Source organism: Gopherus flavomarginatus, chromosome 7 (genome assembly GCF_025201925.1).
Source record: "Gopherus flavomarginatus isolate rGopFla2 chromosome 7, rGopFla2.mat.asm, whole genome shotgun sequence".
NCBI lineage: Eukaryota > Metazoa > Chordata > Testudines > Testudinidae > Gopherus > Gopherus flavomarginatus.
Window position 1 is genome coordinate 47,537,349 of NC_066623.1, and position 23,118 is coordinate 47,560,466.

The 23,118-nt window shown below is 45.4% G+C and overlaps 1 protein-coding gene across 6 annotated transcripts in view; it reads left to right on the top strand.

The window, feature by feature from the left end:
- ATF6 (activating transcription factor 6) overlaps positions 1-23,118 on the top strand; it is a 343,590-nt gene that overhangs the window by 133,567 nt on the left and 186,905 nt on the right. For all 6 annotated transcript variants that reach the window (XM_050963199.1, XM_050963200.1, XM_050963202.1 and 3 more), the window contains one exon: positions 16,042-16,182. In XM_050963199.1, coding sequence (XP_050819156.1) covers positions 16,042-16,182 — 141 coding nt within the window. The remainder of the gene's footprint in view (positions 1-16,041; positions 16,183-23,118) is intronic.

The following is a 23,118-nucleotide window of genomic DNA, read 5'->3' on the forward strand; positions in this document are numbered from 1 at the left end:
TTAGAGCTGCAGCTTTCAAGCCCTCCCAGGCTGCTTTTTAAACCCCTCAGGGCAGGAGCGGCTAACCAACCTGCTACAATCAGTATCAATCCGTGGCCCCACGAAGTCCCGGGACCTCCTGGTCAACTTCCTCCTTGCCCTGGCAAAAAAGGCCATCCACGCGACCAGAGAGAGGAGGTTGGCCGATGGAGACCCCGGCGACTGTGGGGCTTGTTTCTGATCCATGGTCCGTTCACGCATCCGGGCGAAGTTCCTCTGGGCGGCGTCCACTGGCTCCCTTGACGCCTTCGAGGAGCAGTGGGCGCTGTCCGGGGTTCTCTGCTCGGTGTCCCCGTCAGGTTCCCTTCTTATGACCCTTTGACCTCACTCCTGTCCCTGTTCTTTTATTAGTTGTCCCCCGAACTCAGTGGGTTCTGTGGTCCTGTGGGTCCTCCCTTTAGGCTGAGGGGGGATCCTTTAGCAGTGGGCGGGCTTCGCCCGCCCACTTCCCAGACACCCAATAGATACAATCAGTATCAGCTGCTGACTTCCAGACAAGAACACAGTTGCTCTCCAGAAAGGTGATCACAATCTGTTGTCCCCCAAACACCAGAGAAACAGCTTTTTCTTTTAAAAAGAATCTTTTAGGCATGCTTGCTTTTTCTTAACCCTTATCTTATAGAGAATCTTGGACCATTGATTAGACTGGCCCACACAGAGACAGCTGACACCTGCTGGAGCGCCAAAGTTCTGTACAGCTAAGTGTATACCGCAATTAGCAAGATGTGCTCATATACTGGTAGACTTCACAAAGGCATCAATAATATTAAGCATCCATACTCCTTTAACACAGCGTTTGGAAATTGAAGGCCCTTACTTCCTTAAATTGTTTCATAAACATATGGGAAATTCAGTAAAATCCTTCAAGCAATTGGTTATAATGATAATCTACTCCTGCTGGGTGGGGCATGAGGAACTCACAGCACACAGAGGCTGTCTTCACTGACAAAAAAGTGGTGTTTTTACCATGGGATATCTGACACAGGTTAGTTACATCACTGTGGAAACATAGTGAAGGTAAACTAGGAGAGGTGAGCCATGGGCATGGATTATAGTACTGACCTTGCCTAGATACGTTACAGTAAACATTATGTGTGCCTTGTCTCCCCTTAGGATTTTAGAGTCAGAAATAACATTAGTTATCTTATTGTAACAACAACAAGAAATCAAAGCGAAACCAAGCCCTTTTTGTCAGTGAAATCGAAGCCTGCATAACAACATAAGAACTACCCTACTGGATCATACAGTGGTTCATCTAGCAATATTCTGTCTTTTAACAGTGGACAGTACCAGATACTTCAGAGGGAATGAACAAAACAGGGCAATTTATTGAGTGATCCCAGGTTCTGGCACACAGAGGTTTAAGGACATCCAGAGCATGAGGTTTACCATCTTGGCTAATAGCTATTGATGGACCCATCCTCCAAGAACTTACCTCATTCTTTCCTTGAACCCAGTTATACTTTTGACCTTCACAACATCCCCTGGCAATGAGTTCCACAGGTTGAGTGTATGTTGTGTGAAGAAGTACTTTTTTATGTTTGTTTTTAAACCTGATGCTTATTAATTTCATTGGGTGACCTCTGGTACTTGTGTTACGTGAAGGGATAAATAGCACTTCTTCTTCAAGTGATTGTTCACATCCATTCCAATTAGGTGTGCGCGTGCCGCATACACGGACATCAGAAACTTCTTCTCGTAGCAGCGCCTGTCGGAACAGCAGGGGAGCCCTCTAGAGTGGCACCCTTATGGCGGTGTATATATTACCCTGCTGGCCCAAACCCCCTTCAGTTCCTTCTTACCGTCCATGGCGGCCTTGAAACATTCTCTGTCTCTCGCTTACGAGTGATCCCTTAGCCTTTCAGTCTTCTAGTTAGAGTTGTTCTTACATAGTTATCACTTAGTTAAATACTGTTGTATTCAGGTGTCTGGAAGCTAGTTCCAGCACCAGCCTTGGGCTGCAGGGCATGCTGCAAACCCAGGGTTTCAAAGCTTGCACCACGTGTCTGGGAGAGCGCTGCAAAATCTGCAAGGCCTTCAGGCCACGCACTAAGAAAGAGAGACTTTCTCCTTAAGCAGTTGCTCATGGAGGCAGCATTACAACCACCGGCCCCAGACTGACCAGCACCAGGCCCAGCTTCCTCGGTGCAAAGTGCTCCGGCATCTAATTGCGATTTAGCATTGCCCAGGCACTGAGACGGACGACCAACCTCAGCACCGGTCGACCTCCCCGGCACCCACTAAGTGTCACAAGAAGGGAAAGAGGGAGCTCTCCCCAAAGAGTTGCCAAGCCACTCAGAGAAACTCCCAGCACACAAAGGCAGATTGCGGGCCTGAGCCAAGAACTAGCATTGTCGACTCTGCACCACAGGCCCCATTGAGTCCAGTACCCAGCGAATTCAGTGCCGATGGATATCTGGAGGACATCCTGGAACACCCCTCCACACCCGACACTTCTGAAGCAGCGAAAGACTTCATTGAGCTGTCGGCACCAAACCCTCTCCCATGCAGGGAGAAGCCTCTGGCACCACCTAAGAGGGTGCCATCCAGAGGGAAGCTGGCAGTGGTGCGCCACTTGAGGTCACCGTCTCAGCACCGCTTTCGGCGCCATTTCCATTTGGGCTTGGTGTCCCGCTACTCCCTGGTGCCTGTGACCCCACGTGAGGTTACGGCACTGGAGGCGAACCTACCAACAATACCCGCAGTGACTACACGCTGGGCCATGACGCCATCGGTTGTCCGGCACCAGCAACCTCACTGGCACCACGTGAGAGGCACCGGTCCCAGTCCCAAGACTCCCAGTCCTGTTTGCAGTCCCGGTCAGCCAGGCACTGCTCTCTGGCCAGCATCTCGCAGCACCCTACAGCTACTCATTGTTTGGCACCACCCTGGTCCTCTCCATCAGCATCCTCTGGCTCCGAGGCCGACTCCTGTCGCTCCAGCTATAACAGGCATCGGACCGTGGCCAGCAGAGAGTCCCACTCAGAATGGCAGCCACAGTGGCCTCCTCTGGGTCATTGGCTCTTTGGGACCCCATGGGCCTACCATCAGCACCATCTCCAGAGCCTCCAGGTCCAGGCATTCCATGCAACGCCATTCCAGATCGCCACATAGACATGCATCAATGGCAGGGGAGACCACTCTCTTCAGGCTGCCCCCAGATCCCCAAGAGCAACTGGCGATGCCAGACCCAATGCCTGAGGCAATACCAAGCACTGCAACAGCTCAAGAAGTGTCAGCCCCATTGGGCCCTGAAGTGACCCAGGCCTACGGGGACACACAGGAGGGTCTAGATGAGGGCAACCAGCAGGAACTCACTTCCTCCTTTTCCACACACAAGGTGGGGGCCGGTACATCAGTCTCAGGACTGCCACCAATCAGCCACAGGGCTCACCAGGAGCTGCTCTGCAGTATCGCCCTCAATATGGCCTCCAAGTGGAAGAAACAGTCGATCAGGAGGGTCTGATGGTGGACATCCTGGCTCTTGAGGGCCCCTCCAGAGTTGCGCTCCCTCTCATAAAGACCATACAGACAACTTACAACCTCGGCCTCCATCACGCTAATGGCCAGGGAGATAGAAAGGAAATACTTCACCCCTTCCAAGGGCTACGAGTTCCTGTTCTGCCATCCAACTCCTTGTTCCCTAGTCGTTTCAGCAGTCAATGAGAAGGAACGGCAGGGCCAACAAGCTTCAGCCAATGAGGCCAAGCGTTTGGACCTCTTCGGTAGAAAGGTCTACTCCTCCAGGCATCGGGCCTCCCCCCACAGAGATCCAGAACACACTCCAATACCTCCCCTTTCAGGGCTCGGGCCTTTTCTCGGAGCAAATAGACTCCGGGCTGCATGGCCTTAAGGACTCCAGGGCCACCCTGAAGTCGCTAGGGATGCAGAGAAAGCCCTTCAAGCCTCAGCCTCCTCAGCAGAGGCAGTATCAACCCCATCCCAGACAGAAGCCATATTGCAGGTGGGGCAGAAATAACAGGCATAGACAGCAGAATAATGCACCTAACCAAGGCCAGAATAAACCTCCGCCTGGAAACAAGCAAGGGTTTTGAAAGTGCGCTCGAGGACAGTATACCAACCCAGTACCTGGATCCATTCCCTCGGTTTTTAAACCAGCTATTCCACTTCTACTGTGCATGATCCTGTATAATATCGGACCGCTGGGTCTTACAGGTGGGATACTCCCTCCAGTTCTCCTCCTTCTCTCCCTCCCACCCACTTTCCCCGTCCCTCTTCAGGCACCCCTCTCATGAGCAACTCCTCAAGGAGGTTCATTTGCTCCTCAAGATGGGGTGGTGGAGGAGATTCCACAGAAGCGAAGGGGAAAGGGTTTTTACTCCTGTTACTTCCTAATCCCCAAGGCCAAGGGAGGTCGTCGACCCATTTTAGACCTTCACAGAGTCAACAAATTTATGGTCAAACTCCGGTTCAGCATGATCTCCCTAAGCACTATCATCCCATTGCTGGATCCGGGAGTTTGGCATGAAACATGCCTATTTCCATGTTGCCAGCAATCTGGCACACCGACGCTTGCTCCGTTTTGTCATAAACCAACATCACTACCAGTTCATGGTTCTCCTGTTTGGCCTGTCTACAGCCTCCAGAGTGTTCACCAAATGCATTGGGGTGGTGGCGGCCTTCCTGAGGAAAAGGCAAGTTCGAGTGTACCCGTACCTCGACGAATGGCTACTGACAGGTCGGTCCAAGGACGAGTTCTAGTCCCACGTGACAATGGTCGTGGACACCTTTCACAGACTGGGACTCCTCAATGTACCCAAATCGTCACTCATACCTACCCAAAGGATAGTGTTCAAAGGGGCAGTCCTAGACTCGCTACAGGCAAAAGCAAGCCTTCCAGAGCCCAGGTTCCAACCATAGAGCAGATTGTCAAAACAATGCTTCGATATCTCATCACAACAGATGTTGCCTGCAACTAATAGGGCATACGACAGCATGCACTTATGTGGTCAAGCATGCCCAATTGAGACTCACGCCCATCCTGAGACCCCCTGGACCTTGTAGTGATGATCCTGGGGCAAGTACAAGAATACCTGCGTTGGTGGCTGGACTGACCAGTGGTCTGTGCAGGGATCCCCTTCGCTGATGTTAGTAACAGATGCGTCAGATCTGGGCTGGGGCACACACTTAGGGGATCTGAGGACACAAGGCTTGTGGTCGAGGGATGACATACCTCTCCATATCAACCTGAAGGAGATCAGGGCAGTTCGTCTGGCCTGCCAAATCTTTCACACCAGTTTGCAAGGTCACAGCCTGATAGTCCTGACAGACAGCACCACCGCTCCTCACCTCTCTGCCACGAGGCTCTTCTTCTCTGGGACTTCTGAATAGCCCAGTCTATTTAGCTAGAAGCATCCTACCTTCCAGGGGTACGGAATGAGCTGGCAGATCACCTCAGCAGGTCATACCACATGCACAAGTGGCCAATCAGATTGGACATCATACAGTCAGTCTTCCAAAGGTAGGGTTATCCCCAAGTAGACCTCTTTGCCACCAAGAGCAACACACAGTGCCCTTTGTTCTGCTCATTCCAAAACCACAGTCCTGGCTCAATTGCCAATGTGTTCCTAATATCATGGGGCAGGAGGCTGAAGTATACTTTCCCTCCTATCCCCCTGATCCACCGAGTCCTTCTCAAAATTCGCAGGGACAGGGCGATGGTAATCATGATTGCCCCGTCTTGGCCGTGGCAGTATTGGTACCCAGCCCTCCTAGAGCTGTCCACAGATGTCCTGATAGTCCTGCCCCTCTTTCTGGATCTGATCACACAGGACCTCGGGTGCCTCCTCCACCCGAACCTGCAGTCTCTACATCTCATGGTTTGGAAAATCCATGAATAAATCCCATGGAGAGCCAGTGCTCTCAGTCAGTGAGACCGATTCTCCACAGGAGTAGGAAACCTTCCACTAGGGCTACCTACCTGGCGAAGTGGAAAAAGTTTTCCTGCTGGTGTGAACCCAAGCGCCTTCAACCACTTCAGGTTCCTATCCCGGTTATTTTGGACTACCTCCTATACCTTAAGCAATAGGGTCTGTCTCTTTCTTCCATCAGAGTGTACCTGGTGGCCATTTCAACTTTCCATCCAGGGGAGTCTGGGTGCTCTGTTTTTTCAAATCCTATTGTGGGGCGATTCCTCAAAGGGCTGGAGAGGGTGTTCCTGTATTCTCGCCTGCCACTCTCAACCTGGAACCTGAACCTGGTCCTCTCCAAACTCATGAGCCCACCATTTGAGCCCCTGGCCGTTTGTTCCCTCCTCTACCTTTCTTGGAAGGTAGCGTTCCTGGTGGCCATTACATTGGCAAGGAGGGTGTCCGAGCTGAGAGCTCTCACCTCCAAACCCTTAGACCGCACCCCAGATTTCTCCCCAAGATGGTATCCCAATTCCATATGGGACAGGACATTTGCTTGCCTGTATTTCTTTCCAGAATCCCACACCAAAAGAGTCAGAACTTGAAATCAGCTTATCTATCTGGAAAGCAGACTCATTCTCAAAGATGCAGCTATGGTTCCTATGGTGACTGGATGCCTCAGGGCATCACTAGTGGCCTTACAGAGCCTTTTATCACCAGTTTTAACCTGGACTGGGTTCAGAATGTTTCCCATCTAATGAACATTTGGTGGGTCTCAGTTCCAGCTCCCACATCACAAACTCATTGTTTTGCACCAAGAATTGCACAGATCATGGAGCCTGAACAACCGCAAGAGGAGGATTCCTCCATCCTAAATCAGGTCAGGGGCATGCTGACAAGGCTGTGTGGGAGGTGCACCCTGCTGCTGCTTTGCAAATACTGGGAGAACTCTAGTCACTAGGGTCCCCAAGTCTTTCAGCAACTTCAAATCTACACACGCAATTTTTTTAAGGATGATCTCTGATTGTATAGAAATTGTCTCAAGTGATTTGCGTAAAATGTCATACATGGAACTGCACAGAGTTTGGCAGCTGTATCCTTGCCTACCATACACATTGATGAACCATGTTTGTCTCATATACTTGGTCAGTTTTATTACCTGGGTGACGAAAGTACAAGTTAAGGGATCATTAACATGAAGAGAAATAATTTTCCAGTGTCATAAAGAATTATACCATGTACAATTTGATTTAAATTTTCTGAGGCACAACGTAAGGGGAAACAAGAAACCAAACGACCACAAACCTTAAGGCAAGTAACAGAGCTAGTTGGGAATTTTTTAAGGCAACATTTTTTTGTTGGGAAATGTTGATTTACTGAAACCAAAACTTTTCTAGGAAACTTATCAGTTTCTTCTCAACTTCGTTAAGAAGATGTCTCAGGTCCAGGATGGAATTGTTGGTTAAAATAGGAGAGAGCTCAGTGTAGCTCAGTGGTTAGCGCACTCATCTAGGATGTGGGGGACCCAGTGTTCAAGTCTCTGATTCTGAATTGTTTGCAGTGTTGTTGTACCTGTGTTGGTCATAGGACATGAGAGAGGCAAGGTAGGTGAGATCATATCTTTTATTGGAGCAACTTCCATTGGTGAGAGGACAAGGTGAACTGAAGAAGAACTGTGTTGAGCCTGAAAGCTTGTCTCTTTCACCAATAGAAATTGCTCCAGTAAAAAATATTACCTCACCCACCTTTTCTCTCTCTGATTCTGAATGAGAATCTCAAGCCTGGGTCTCCTGTATCCCAGATGAGTGCCCTAACCACTGGGCTTTGGCTGTTCTGAGGTGGGTGCAGGGGTTGATCTCCTAGTTTTTTTTGGAAAAAATCTTTGAAGGGTCTCTGTTTTCAACAGGAAAAGTTTTGAAATCTTGAAATTTTTCATGGGATGGGAGGATTCCTGCCCACTTGTAATCACACATTTGAGATTGAGCAGAATTGTTGTTCCTTTACTGCTGCTGCTGGTATGGCTGGTGTAGAGCAGCAACTACAATTTCACCTGAACTTGATTGAGCCAAATGACTACATCAGGAGTAGCAGAATTTATTGCAGTAATGCCTCCTTCATATTTATAAAAATTGGGCAGTAGGTAGTGATATGTTCAAGGGTCTAGCATGGGGAACCACACACGCACACCGGGGAGTCTTTGATTTTCCATTTGTACATTAGATATCCGCATCTACCATGGTTGGTTTGAATTCGGTTCAGAGTTGACCAAGATGACCGTGGAAGGTCAAACTCAGGAACATTCTGCATGGGATCTGGCACAAGATGCTTATTTTTTTAAGTCTTGTTTAGCCCAATCTCCTTTCCAAGCCTCCTTCAGATCATTGCATGAGGCTAAACGAATGTTCCCAGAGAGGCTTGTGGGACTTAAGACGTTGGGGGGGATGTTGTCAAGGTCTTGGTGAATAGGAATTCATTTGTTTTCCTGGATTCGCTGAGCTTCACAGAATGTTGCAGCAGTTTGATGTATCGGCGGGAGAGTGATGTTAGACAGGACAGGTAGCCCATGGTGTTGGAGTCGACTTAAGGGTTCCCATGATGCACTGCATCACTGTGTTCAGCTGGGTATACACGAGTCGTGTGTGACTGCATCTGCTCCATACTGGTGCATAATATTCAACTACAGAATATACAAGTGCTATTGCAGATGTTCACAACATTGATACTAGTGCACCCCAGGTTGTACATGCTAGTTTCTGGGTTATGGTGGCTCTCGTTTTTATCTTTGCAGCTGCCTTCTCAAGTTGATCATGGAAGGAGAGGATGTGGTAGAGTTTCACTCCGAGATATGTTGGAAATGTAATCATGTTGCACATTTTTGCCACAGAAAGCTACTTTCAGTGTATTTTTGGCACTCTTATTATCAATATGAATTGCGCTTACTATTTTTTTTCCAGGGTTTGGTTTGAGCCTCCATTTCTGGAAATATTGTTCCATATTTTGGAGGTCCACAGTTAATGCTTTCTCAGTGTCATGGAGGTTTGATGCTTGTATTGTCATGGCAAGATCATCTGCATATCCAAATTTTCTTGATTTAGCTGAAAGCGTGTCATAGAATCATAAAATATTAGGGTTGGAAGAGACCTCAGGAGGTCATCTAGTCCAATCCCCTGCTCAAAGCAGGACCAACACCAACTCAGTCATCCCAGCTAGGGCTTTTTCAAGCCAGGCCTTAAAAACCTCTAAGGATGGAGATTCCACCACCTCCTGAGGTAACCCATTCCAGTGCTTCACCATCCTCCTAGTGAAATAGTGTTTCCTAATATCCAACCTAAACCTCCCCCACTGCAACTTGAGATCATTGCTCTTTGTTCTGTCATCTGCCGCCACTGAAAACTGTCTAGCTCCATCCTCTTTGGAACCCCCCTTCAGGTAGTTGAAGGCTGCTATCAAATCCCCCCTTCACTTTTCTCTTCTGCAGACTAAAGAAGCCCAGTTCCCTCAGCCTCTCCTCATAAGTCATGTGCCCCACCCCATCAATCATTTTCATTGCCCTCCATTGCACTCTCTACAATTTGTCCACATCTTTTCTGTGGTGAGGGGACCAAAACTGGACGCAATACTCCCCCTGTGGCCTCACCAGTGTCGAATAAAGGGGAATAATCCAGTGCTCCTACTAATACAGCCCAATATGCTGTTAGCCTTCTTGGCAACAAGGACACACTCTTGACTCATATCCAGCTTCTTGTCCACTGTAATCACCAGGTCCTTTTCTGCAGAACTGCTGCTTAGCCAGTCAGTCCCCAGCCTATAGCAATACATGGGATTCTTCCTTTCTAAGTGTAAGACTCTGGACTTGTCCTTGTTGAACCTCATCAGATTTCTTTTGGCCCAATCCTCCAGTTTGTCTAGGTCACTCTGGACCCTATCCCTATCCTCCAGCATATCTACCTCTCCCCCCAGCTTAGTGTTATCTGCGAACTTGCTGAGGGTACAATTAATCCCATCATCCAGATCATTAATAAAGATGTTGAACAAAACTGGCCTCAGGACCGACCCCTGGGGCACTCCGCTAGATACCTGCTGCGAACTAGACATTGAGACATTGATCACTACCCGTTGAGCCCGACAATCTAGTCAGCTTTTTATCCATCTTATAGTCCATTCATCCAATCCATACTTTCTTTAGCTTACTGGCAAGAATACTGTGGGAGACTTATCAAAAGCTTTGCTAAAGTCAGCATATATCACATCCACAGCTTTCCCCATATCCACAGAGCCAGTTATCTCGTCATAGAAGGCAATCAGGTTGGTCAGGCATGACTTGCCCTTGGCAGAGCCATGTTTACTGTTCCTGATCACCTCCCTCTCCTCCGAGTGCTTCAAAATGGATTTCTTGAGGACTTGCTCTGTGATTTTGCCGGGGACTGAAGTGAGGCTGTAGTTCCCTGGGTTCTTTTTCTTCCCTTTTTTAAATATGGGCACTATTTTCCTTTTTCCAATCATCTGGGACCTCCCCCGATTGCTACGAATTTTCAAAGATAATGGCCAGTGGCTCTGCAATCACATCAAACAACTCCCTCAGCACCCTTGGATGCATTAGGTCTGGACCCATGGACCTGTGCATGTCCAGCTTTTCTAAGTTGTCCTTAACCTGTTCTTTCTCTACTGAGGGCTGTTCACCTCCTCCCCATACTGTGTTGCTCAGTGCAACAGTGTGGGAACTGACCTTGTCTGTGAAGACCGAGGCAAAAAAAACTTTCAGTACTTCAGCTTTTTCCACATCATCTGTCACTATATTGCCTCCATTATTCAGTAAGGGTCCCACACTTTTCCTCTCCACTCTCTTGTTGCTAACGTACCTGTGGAAACCCTTCTTGTTACCCTTCACATCCCTTGCTAGCTGCAACTCCAATTGTGCCGTGGCCTTCCTTATTACACCCCTGCATGCTCGAGCAATATGTTTATACTCCACACTTGTCATCTGTCCAAATTTCCACTTCTTGTAGGCTTCCTTTTTGAGTTTAAGATCACTGAAGATTTAACTGTTAAGCCAAGCTGGTCGCTTGCCATATTTGCTATTCTTTCTGCACTTCGAGATGGTTTGTTCCTGCACCCTCAATAAGGCTTCTTTAAAATACAGCCAACTCTCCTGGACTCCCTGCCCCTTGGAATATCAGGGCTGGAAGGGCCCTCAGGAGGTCATCTAGTCTAACCCCCTCCTCAAAGCAAGACCAATCCCCAGACAGATTTTTGCCCCAGATCCCTAAATGGCCCCCTCAAGGATTTAGTTCACAACCCTGGGTTTAGCAGGCCAATGCTCAAACCACTGAGCTATCCCTCCCCTGTTCATATTAGCATCCCAAGGGTCTGCCCATCAGTTCCCTAAGGGAGTCAAAGTCTGCTTTTCTGAAGTCTCATGGTCACTGCTGCCTAGGCTGCCACTCACTTCTACTTCCCCTACCAATTCTTCCCTGTTTGTAAGCTTACGCAAATATTAAAAAGGGTTTACGCAAGTTTAGAGCCTTGTGGTAGCCCGTTGTTTATGATACGGGGTGACCTAGTCTTATTACCCAGGTACACCCATAGTGTCTGTTACTCAGCATGGTCCACAATAGGCAAAGTATTTGGTAGCAAGGTATAATTTTAGCAAGATTCAGCATCAGGCCCTTAATCCATAGAGTATCATACGCAGATGACAGGTCAACAAATACTGTGTCAGTCTTTAGGTTTTTCTGATAGCCAGCCTCAATGTGAGTTGTGAGTGCCAGAACTTGGTCTAAACAACTAAGTTTTGGCCAGAAGTCTGCCTATTCAATAGGGATAACTGGTTCAATAAAAGAGTGTATTCTTTTGAGGATGATACTGTGACCTTGTGCAATCTGTATGGTTTTATAAAAATTTAATAATAAATGAATATAATGTAACTGAGATATACTTCATGCAAAAGGTCTCTTGTACCGTATCATTACAAAGCTTATAATCTACTGAGTGTAATCATCCTATTTTATAAATGTACCACTCTTATATCTGAAACTAGAAATATTAAATATAAATCTGAGGGCCTATTGTAATTATGTGAGGTGTGGGCCATTAATGGTGGTTTGGAACCTTGATGACTCCCGTTAACTAGGACCATTGTCTGCAAATGGCTGTTTTACCTGTAAGTCTTCCTGTATACCTGCATGCTGGCAAGTGGATAATGAAGTCTTGCAGTGACATGTGATCATGTCACCTGAACTGGAATTCATCTTTAACCTGGTGTCTTTCCATTGAGAAGAAGGGGCTGGGAACTCAGAGAGAGACAAAAGGATTCCCACGTTATGCAAAAGATATATAAAGGGGTCGAAGAGAACAAAGAGGGAAAAGAGCCATCATGAAGAATCCCCTAGCTATCACCTGAGCTGGAAGAGAGCTGTACCAGGGGAAAGAATTGTGCCCAGGTCTGGAAGGTGTCCAGTCTGAGGAAAAAAATTACTGAAGCATCTCTGAGGGTGAGATTATCTGTTTTCAATTTGATTAGACATAGATTTGCACATTTTATTTTATTTTGCTTGGTGACTTACTTTGTTCTGTCTGTTATTACTTGCAACCACTTAAATCCTACTTTCTGTATTTATTAAAATCAATTTTTACTTATAAATTAACTCAGAGTATGTATTAATACCTGGGGGAGCAAACAACTGTGCATATCTCTCTATCAGTGTTATAGAGGGAAAACAATTTATGAGTTTACCCTGCTTAAGCTTTATACAGGGTAAAACTAATTTATTTGGGTTTAGACCCCATTGGGAGTTGGGTATCTGAGTGCTAAAGAGAAGAACACTTCTGTGAGCTATTTTCAGGTAAACCTGCAGCTTTGGGGCAAATAATTCAGACCCTGGCTCTTTGTTGGAGCAGACGAGAGTGTTTGGCTCTGCAAGACAGGGTGCTGGAGTCCTGAGCTGGCAGGGAAGGCAGGGGTAGAAGTAGTCTTGGCACATCGGGCGGCAGCTCCCAAGGGAGTTTCTGTAATCCAAGCCATCACAGATACGTTCAAGAAGTTTGTAGGTCGTACATAGTAGAGAAATTGGCCTATAGCTTCCCACTTCATCAGGGGGCTTTCCAGGCTTCGGAATGGCAATTACCATTGCCTCTCGCCATATTTCAGGGAGCAGTATTGTCCTTAAGCTAGCAAAGTTGCTAGCCATTGGAGTCCTCTGGGGCTGAGATGGTGGAGGAGTTCTGGCAGAATACCGTCAGGGCCTGCAGCATTCCCTTTTTTCATCACAGCAAATCCTTCTTTTACTTACTCAATCCTGACAGTGGAAGGTTCTCCTCAGGGGTTTGATGCAAGTGTTCGGTGGAGTTGTTGATACACTTCTCTTCTTGTGTGTTTGTCAAGTGGTCCTTTTGTGTTCTCCACTAGTTTGGAAGCTATTGTAGGATGACCAGATGTTCCGATTTTATAGGCACAGTCCTGATTTTTGGGTCTTTTTCTTACTTAGGCTCCTATTATTCCCACCCCCGTTCCGATTTTTCACACTTGCTGTTTGGTCACTCTAGGCTATTGAGTTTGACTGAATTTTTGGTGCCCTGTACTCTGTGGGATTAGCAACCCCAAGACGTTGTGGTAGTGTCCAGGGTGATTTAAAGCACTTGTCAGGAAGACTCAATTTAATCATCATTTTCTACATAAAAGTGCATTCTTGTTGGTTGTTATAACCTTAATACATATTCTTCACAACTCAGAGATAGATGTGGGTTTCATTTTTAGAAGATATACACTATACATTTTTAAACAGTGATTTATTTTGAAAACTTTTCAGATTAGTTTTACAGCTATATCAAAAAATGAATGATTGGTTATTTCATTTACCAAAGGTAATTGAAGCAGATATTTATGAAGTCACTGGGAGGCGAACTATCTCCAATTCAATAGATTAATCATTAATATTTGGAGGATTTTCTTGCCATGCTGTAGTAGGAAAAGAACATCACCAGACAGACATTTTAAATTGTTTTATTTAATTAAAACAACAACATTAAGTATGCTGGATTTTTTTCATCAACAGCAAGCATATAATAATTTAACAAAACAAGCATATGTCCCTCGCTTCTCACATTTATCTCCAGACGTCTTCACCTTGTCCAGATCTATTCCGCCCCGAACAATCTTCTATTCATCGATGTTTTTGAAACTTTGCACTTTCAGAGATAGGTAAGGGATTGACTCTGTGTACACAAATTTGCAGAGGGACAGTAGAGTTGAGGTCTGTTATTTCTTACCTCTGTATGTTATTTATTTGTTTAAAAACATTTTTGCTGTTAACGAGCATGTTTCCTCTGGAGACACAAATCCACAGTTTGAGAACTGCAAAACTAAGCATCTCTGATGGTATCTTCTAGTTTGAACACTGAATCCCATTGGGTAGATAGAAAGATTAACCTAAAAAATCTATACAGAAGCCTGTGGAACCCCATAAGATTGGGTCCCTAATCCATGAACTATTGGAACTCATTTACAAAACTTTTCTTAAACATTACGTGAATATATTGTTTCATACTATAGAATAGGGATTATAAATTCTAATTCTATGTTGAGATATCTTTGAACTATAATGTATCTTAATTAAAACTATCTTTAAATAAGTTTTTCCTCAAAAAGCATTTTATCAAAAAATCCAATTTAAATAAAAAATTCCGATTTAAATAAAAAAATTGATTTTTAATTTAAAAAAAATTGATTTTTATCCACCCTGGTAGTATCCAGGCTCGATGACTTGAACGTGTAAAATCAAGGTTTTGCATGCAATCAAGTCAGCGCTGGCATCTTGCTGTGTCAAAGGAGTGTAGTAGGGTTTTTGCGGTATGAGGACTCCTAGGCTGATTGTGTTGCCGAAGCAACTCCTGCATCTCTCTTGTCCAGCAGGGAGTGTGATTTTTCTGGAAGTCTCAAGGAATGTTCTTTCCTGCTACTTTCAGGAGCCCTGCGAACCATTGATAGCATTCTGGTTTCACTGGAATCCTTGCAACAGTTTTCTTAACTGTCTATTTGTAGGCATCCCAATCAGCTTTAGGAAGATTCCACCGTGGTACCTGTTTAGGAATTTCGATGCCTGTATAGATCATTGTAGGCCTGTGTTGGCTATTTGGAAATGCCAATAGTACTTCATGTGTTACGATGAGAGTGTTACCACGTTAGTCTTTAGACACGAATGTTAGGTTTGGATTGTACCCACGTTTCCAGTGGGTGAATGGAATGTTGATTGTTGATTTAGTTTGTAGATTAGTCGTAAGTCTTGTGCAGATATCCAGTCCATAAGTTCTTCGCCATCGCTTTCATTTGTTTTATAGTATGATGACTATTAAAATCACCTGCATAGATGCATGGAATAGGAGTGCTAGGTAGCACTGGTTTTGACCATCTTGTTCTAGGGGCTTTATAGAGGTTGTTAATGTGGAGCTCCCCTACTTTGATAGTTGTGGTAAATGCGTTCTCCTCTTCAGTTGATGGTATAACATTAAAATCTGTGATAGTGTCCTTGATGTATATTGCCAAGCCATATTTAGGATGATAATGGCTAGACGTTAGGTTGTATCCATAGATATGGTAGCGCCTAGCCTGTTGGTCGTTGCCAACATGGATCTCTTGCAACATGAGGATATCAATGTTGTAAGTCTTCAGCAAGTTTCCAAGGTACTCACATTTTGCCCATGAGAACCCTTCAACAGTAAGTTGCAGGATTTTTATTCCCGGGCCTATTTGGCACTCTGTATGGCCCTGAGGAGGAACTTTAGGATTTGTTGAGTTGGTGTTCTGATGACCAGGAGATCATTGAGTGATGTTTGTTCGCTGAGTTGATGGCATTCATTGTGAATTTTCACTTAACAGAGTGAGCCCCATGAAGGATGCCATCTTCTGCTCTTCCTTTAGTGCTTTTGTGAAGCTATTGCAATTAAATATATAAGTGAACAGTTTCTGCCCATGGGCATGGGATTTGGTGATACATATCTTACCATGTGGAACAGCAAATCTGAAACGCCATTAGTTATCCAGTTAGAGTATTTAATACCATGAGGCAGTGAGTTTCATGTGTGTGTATCTGTTCCGTCCCTCTTATTATATTTATGGGTATGTGTTTTTGAATTTCAGTGTATTTGAAAGGGATCCCAATGGAGCTGAACCCAGCATGAGCCTTGCCCACCACAGCAGAAATCTGCTGGAGTTCTCAGCCAACCAGAAGCTCAACACAGCTCAACAAATGCCTAACATTATCTCCCAGAATAAGGAAAGGTAAGGTGAATATATTTAAAGTTTAAAAGTACTAGCTGTTCATGATACTTTCATGCTTTGCTCTCTTGCCTTCGATTTCCCTGTGCTTCATGAAGCAGAGTTATTAAGTGAGCATTGTTAGGGCAGCTAAGCCTAAAAATGGAGTGCCTTGAAAGCTGATTCCTCTTGTACTGTAGTTACAGGATCTTCCTGGCAAGATTCCTCTCTAAGGCCCAACTTTGATGCGCTGCGATATAAAAACTAACCAACTCCTGAATCAGACAAATCAGTGCATGCATTCCATGATGAGAGAGCAAGCTGTGTGAGTACTCTTGCCTCAGCAAAGCAGGAGCAAGCCACTATGGTGTCATGCTTTTGATGTGCAGTTCCATGCCTGGCCTCATTCTGGTGCTGAGCAAGCCATGTGACACTGGACTTGCATACAACTTAAAGATCAGCTCCCTGTCTCTTCCAGCATAGTAGGCAAGAAGTTGCTGCCAGCTTTCCATGTGTGAGGCTGTGATGGGGTGTACAACCCTCACACTGCAGAGCAAGGGGTTAAGAAGGAGCTCTGGGCCCAGGTGGCCCCACCCAGTTGCACTTGCAGGGCCTGCACAAGCTGGAGGCAGGGCTTTAAGAAGGGGAGCAGAGCAGCTCAGAGTGGGCAGGCAGTGGAAAGGTGCAGGCAGCTGCTGTGAAGGGAAAGCACTGCCCTGGAGCTCCTTGCCTGAGGTCTGACTACACAGACCAGTGAAAACGTACAATGGAGAGTTAAGTGGCTGAGCATGCAGGCAAGAGGCTTGGTGGAAGTGACTCACTTCATGAAGCTAACGAGGCTAGAGAGGTGGCCCAGGGGGCAGAATCTTAGCACCCCAAGATATCAAATGTAACTGCGCACCACTGGGCCCTGGAGCATAGCCCAGTATAGAGGGTAGGCCTGAGCTCCCCTCTCCACCCCCAGAAGACGTTACAACACCAGGGGCCTTCACCTCAGATGAGAGTCGCACTGGAGTAGATTTTGACTGGCCAAGAGCCTAGTCCCCAAATTACCTGATCTGAAGGAGACGACAGGTAACCCTTGGGGCAGGATGCTGATCTGTCAATCCCTGCCTGACCTCTAGGCAGCACTGTGGCCGGTTGCGCACCTTCTACAGGGCCAAATGTTACTATCATAGACTTTTATCAGCACAGGTGTAACGATGCTGCCTCTGGTGGGACACAACTGAGTATCAATTCAGGACAAATTGCTTAGAGCAGGGTAGTTACAGCCCAAGGCAGGGGTTCCTTTGCACAGAAAGGCACACCAAACCAGCCAAACAGAGAAGACTTTGGTTTTACCCCACTGGCTATCCAGAAGTCATACAAGCAATTCCTTTAGACACTCCAGTTTCCCATGATCACCACCAGCAGCCACTTCTTATGGGGATGAATGTTATGAAAACCAATACCCCAGTAAAAGAAAAAAGGTTCTCCCGATCCCAAAGGACTAAGCCCCAGACTCAGGTCAATATACAAATCAGATCTTATCCGCAAATCACGCTGTTGCCAATCGTTTAGAATCTAAAGGTTTATTCATAGAAGGAAGGGAATATTGATGAGAATTAAAATTGGTTAAATGGAATCAATTACATACAGTAATGGCAAAGTTCTTGGTTCAGGCTTGTAGCAGTGATGGAATCAACTGCAGGTTCAAATCAAATCTCTGGAGTACATCCACAGCTGGGATGGGTCATTCAGTCCTTTGTTCAGAGCTTCAGTTTGTAGCAAAGTTTCTCCAGAGATAAGAAGCAGGATTGAAGGAAAAATGGAGGGGTTTCCAGGGCCTTTTATATTCTTTCTCCTGTGAGTGGAAACCCCTTTGTTCTCCTGTACAAAATCACAGCAACAAGATGGAGTTTGTAGCTACCTGGGCAAGTCACATGTCCATGTATGACTCAGTTTGCAGGCGGCAGCCACTGCTCACGTGCTACCTTGAACGTCCCAGGAAGACTTCTCATATGTGGATTGGAGTCTCCCAAGGTCCATTGTCAGTTAAGTGTTTCTTGATTGGGCGCTTAATCTGCAACTTCCTTTCTCAAGAAGCTGACCAAATGCTTCACTAATGATACTTAGAATCAAACACATTGAGATACAAGGACATAGCCAATACTCATAACTATCAAATAATAACCTTTTTATAGACACCTCACATGACAACCTTTGTGCAATATTTGCTGCATATATATATATATATATATATATATATATATATATATATGCAGCAAATATTGCACATATTGTTGTGATGTTATTGACATAAACTGTGACCACATAGATAATTGTTTCAACCACTGTTATATATATATATATATATATATAACAGTGGTTGAAACAATTATCTATGTGGTCACAGTTTATGTCAATAACATCACAACAGGCAACAGCTGCACAGATCTCTGCAGTTCCTTCATAAGGGCTTAGAAAGATCAAGCACTAGATTTGGCTTGAGGAACTTAATGTTGAGATACTACCACATCCTTTATAGCTGTGCTGAAGAATCTTTCACAGTGTCAGAATCATAGAATATCAGAGCTGGAAGGGACCTCAGGAGATCATCTAGTCAAACCCCCTGCTCAAAGCAGAACCAATCCCCAGACCCCTGAATGGCCCCTTTCAAGGACTGAACTCACAACCCTGGGTTTAGCAGGCCAATGCTCAAACTGCTGAGCTATCCCTCCTCCCTGGAAAGCATTAGGGGGGAAATATACTCTACACATGTACTCTACATGTTGTTGCCAACTCTGGGGTTTTGACACAGGCATTGAAATGGTGTTTTTCTTGAAGACCCAGCTGGTAGAGCCAAGAGATCAGAAGAGAATCATAACTTTCATCTGGAAAAAAAAAGTTAGTTTCTAGCTCTCATGGTTGCAGAGAAAAGTGTGAAAACATGAAGCAGGTGTACCCTACAGGCTCAGAAACCAGCAGGCAAGGAAAAAACCCGACATTTATTATTAAAACTAACGTTTAAGACAATCTCATGATTTGGGGGACTGATTCACAATTTTTGAACACTTGAGATTGGCAATACTATCTATACACCCTAAAGGAGTCTTGACTTGGGAATCCGACTGAGGCCTTCCCAGGCTTGTGAAAGAGAGTTATTAGCGATTGGTGCCACTTCTGACCGAAATAACCAACACTTCATTCAGAGAAGGAAACTTTTCTTCCTCCTTGAAAAATGCAGTAGATTTGTCTTGACTTGCATGGTTATGAATGTTAATATTTGTCATGTTACCCAGCCCTTCTTAAAATTCAAGCTATGATATTTGTTTTCTTAGTCACTCAAAATATGTTCGGCAAAGTTCAAGATACTTACAGAGGAAAGGACTGGATCCTAAACTCTGTGAGCAGTGCTCTTTGTTAGAAACCTCATGCATGCTTGTGCAAGCCTTTATTCCTGGATATCTAGAGAGATGCACCTCAAGAGTGTATGGTTACAGTCTGCTCTAGTGGCTGCCTACCAAGTATTCCCAAAGAATAATTTTTATTTTATCCATTAATATCTTTATTGGTCATTTGCAGGGATGTATTCAATTGACATAAAATCACTTTAAGCCTTTCTAGATCTCCAGAAGGCAGTGGATTCGTATGTTCTGGATTGTGTCCAGATTGAAGGTTGGCTTATTCAGGCTGTGTTTTCCCCTTCACAGAGTCTGTTCTAACAGATCTGTTCTTTCCAATAAAATATTTTTTGGCTAGCTGAATAGAAACAACCGCAAATGTGCAGAAAGCACTAATAGATTGTTGCCAGGTGGAAAGAAGGCAATCAATCAGGAATACTCTAATGACATAGTATTATGTGGCTATGATGAAGGGCCTATGTCCTATGTGGCACATTTTAGACTATGAATTATGTGATGAGGCAGCAGAGATGTTCACTCAAGAAGGTATGTCAGAACCAGCACCTCCTCTTTTTTGTCAACTTTGTTGCTTGGCAAGCTTGGAACCCTCTGCTTCTTTTTCCCCTCTCTCTGTGCTAGAAGCAGAGACCAGAAGAGGGACAAAGCAAGAAGGTGGAAAGAAGGATAAAGAAAAAAAAATGAGTAACATTTTCAAAAGGAACCTGGGCATTTAAGTGCCTGAGTCTCACTGAAAGTCAGTAGGACTTCAGCTCCTAAGTCATTTAAGTGCTTTCACATTTTTTACCCAAGGATTATCATAAAGAACTGAGTCGAGGGACCTGGAGCTAACTGCCTGAATTTAAGAGCCAAGCCAAGACTTCTGCCTTACTTCTAGGCCTCCTTCCCAATTCTCCTTTGGGCAGGCCCCAGGATTTCCCAGCAGCATCTCAGGCAAAATCTCCTTCACAGACAAACTTTTCCTCTGCTACTCCACATATGAAAGAGATGGCCTGGCTTTTTATATGCCTCCCGCTCTCAAAGCTGGAGCAAGGAGAGCCCCTGTGGTTCTTTAGGGACTGTGGGAAAGGGAGAGCTAGTTCCCTCCTCTCCTCATTCTTATGGCTGAGATCCCAGCTGGGGTTGAGATTGGGGTTTCTCTTCTGTCTTTCTCCGAGGCCCTGCTGCTGCTGCTGTGAGCCTCTCTGCCTCAGGCTCCTCTCTCCCCATGTTTCTCCCATTTGGAAGAGCTGTTGATCTATTAGCAGCTATTGTGTAGCAGGCTCAGCTGCAACCCCTCTCCCAGGCCCTCTCAGGCTTAAAAATGGTCATGCCTATGTCTGTGAGGAGTCAGAAAGGCAATTCTGAGTGCTGTCCTGTGGCTGCTGCCAGAACAACACCTTACCATGGACATACAGGCAGCAGTGGGCTCTTTGCTGCCCATTCTGCCACTTTTCATCCCTGCTGGCTCCGTGGCCTCTCCAGCTGCCTTCAGTTCTGGATCCCCTCCCTGCAAGCAGCTGGCAGTGTTGTCTTGCTCTTTTGCTTGCCTTCTACTGCCCGCCTTAGCTCCTCACAAAAAATATAAATCGAAGGATGAGTGCATAGGGTGTCTCCTTTCTTGGAGAGGGACCAGCTGTATCCAAAGTGGACCCCTGGGAAAGAATTGCCTTCACCTCTGTACTGACCAGGCAGAAGTCCATATAGTCAGAATTCTGTCCACCCTGGGGTAGAAATGCAGTCTGCTGTTACTGTGAAGGATGTTACTAGCCACCTCAGCTTAGGAAATGCTGCTTAGGGGGTTTCCTGTTCTAGAATGGTGCAGCAAGCATGCAGGAGTACTCTATATCAACATCAACTGCCATCAACAAGGCACCGGGAACTCCATCTTACTGTTAAACTGAGCCTTTTTCAGTGGGAGGAAAGTACTCTGGCTTTATTTCCAGGATGAACACAATGTCCAGGTGGATTGGCTCGTCAAGGCATACATTTTTAACAGTGAGAGTAATTAACAACTGGAACAATTTACCAACAGTCATGGTGGAGTCTCTGTCACTCATGATTTTAAATTCAAGATTGGATGTTTGTCTAAAAGATCTGGTCTGGAAATTGTTTTGGGGAAATCTTATAGCCTGTATGGTACAGAGGGTCAGACTAGATGATCACAATGATCCCTTCTGGCCTTGGAATCTACAAATCAAGAGGGAACTAATCCCAGGGGAATGGAGCTTGAACTTGAAGGCTTTCCAATCCATTTGTCAATATTGAGGCTGTCCAGCTGACCACTGGTTTGCCAACAGAAATATGCAAGAACATCCAGGGGTTTGCTCTCAGCTGTTTGACCAGTTGGCCATAGTGTCAGATGCTGTTTTGATGAATTAGGGAGCAGAGATGGCTGCATCTTTCCATCTTTTCTTCTGATTCTCCAAATCCTCTGCAAGATCAAACCAGTCAAAGTGGAAGTAATTTTTCTCTGCTTTGCTGGTCAGGCAGTTGGGCGCGATTAGAATGTATCAGTGAGAACCCATTTCCTCCTCCAAGAGCCAGCTCACTTTGTGCATCTAGGATGTTGGAGAGTGAATGAATACCAGTGGCTTCTGGGATGGAGTGTCTCCCAGATGCTGGGCGATTGTCAAAGTGTTGTAAGGATTCCTACACCAGGATGTAGAAACGAAGCTGGTGTGGTGTTTAACTAACGGCTTCTCCTCTGGTGATTGCATCACCCTTCGGGTTACTACGGTCTGTTCGGGTACTACAGTCTGTACAGGTTTTAAAAGTGGAAGATTAAGGCCATACAAGTCCATACATCTGCTACTTCCACAGCCAGGGGCTGGCCTGTGCTCTCCATTGGTTCGATTCCTAACAATTCAGTGTGAAGTTTTCAAACCCGCTTCGCCCAGTGGGATGTATTAGTCTTCAGGTGTACATGCTACAGCCATTTGAACTAGCTGGGAAAATATCCCTCTGCCAACTTTGGATGAAAGCTACTACTTTGGTTGACATCACTTCTGCCAGGAAGGCTGATCCAGAATAGCTTTGGTTATTGATTCTCTTCCCAGGGCTTTCATCACCCCATTCTTGTGTTCCTGAGGTTAACCTGAGGTTTCATATTAACCAGTCAATTATTTTGCCATGTTTTTTATTCTGCACTTTTCACAGAGGCAGAAGAGGCTTTGGAGGCTGTAGAATTATTGGGTTAAATTTGGATCTCCTTAAAAATTTCAGAACTGACAAATAGCTGTTGGTGTGTTCCAAGGGCCCTAAAAAGGAAAGAGGCTTCCAAGACTACAGTGTATAGGTGGCTTTAGGTTTGTATCTGCCTAGAGCAGGGGTCGGCAGCCTTACAGAAGTGGTGTGCCGAGTCTTCATTTATTCACTCTAGTTTAAGGTTTCACGTGCCGGTAATACATTTTAACGTTTTTAGAAGGTCTCTTTCTATAATTCTATAATATATAACTAAACTGTTGTTGTATATAATGTAAATAAGGGTTTAAAAGTGTTTAAGAAGCTTCATTTAAAATTAAATTAAAATGCAGAGCCCCCCGGACCGGTGGCCAGGACCTAGGCAGTGCAAGTGCCA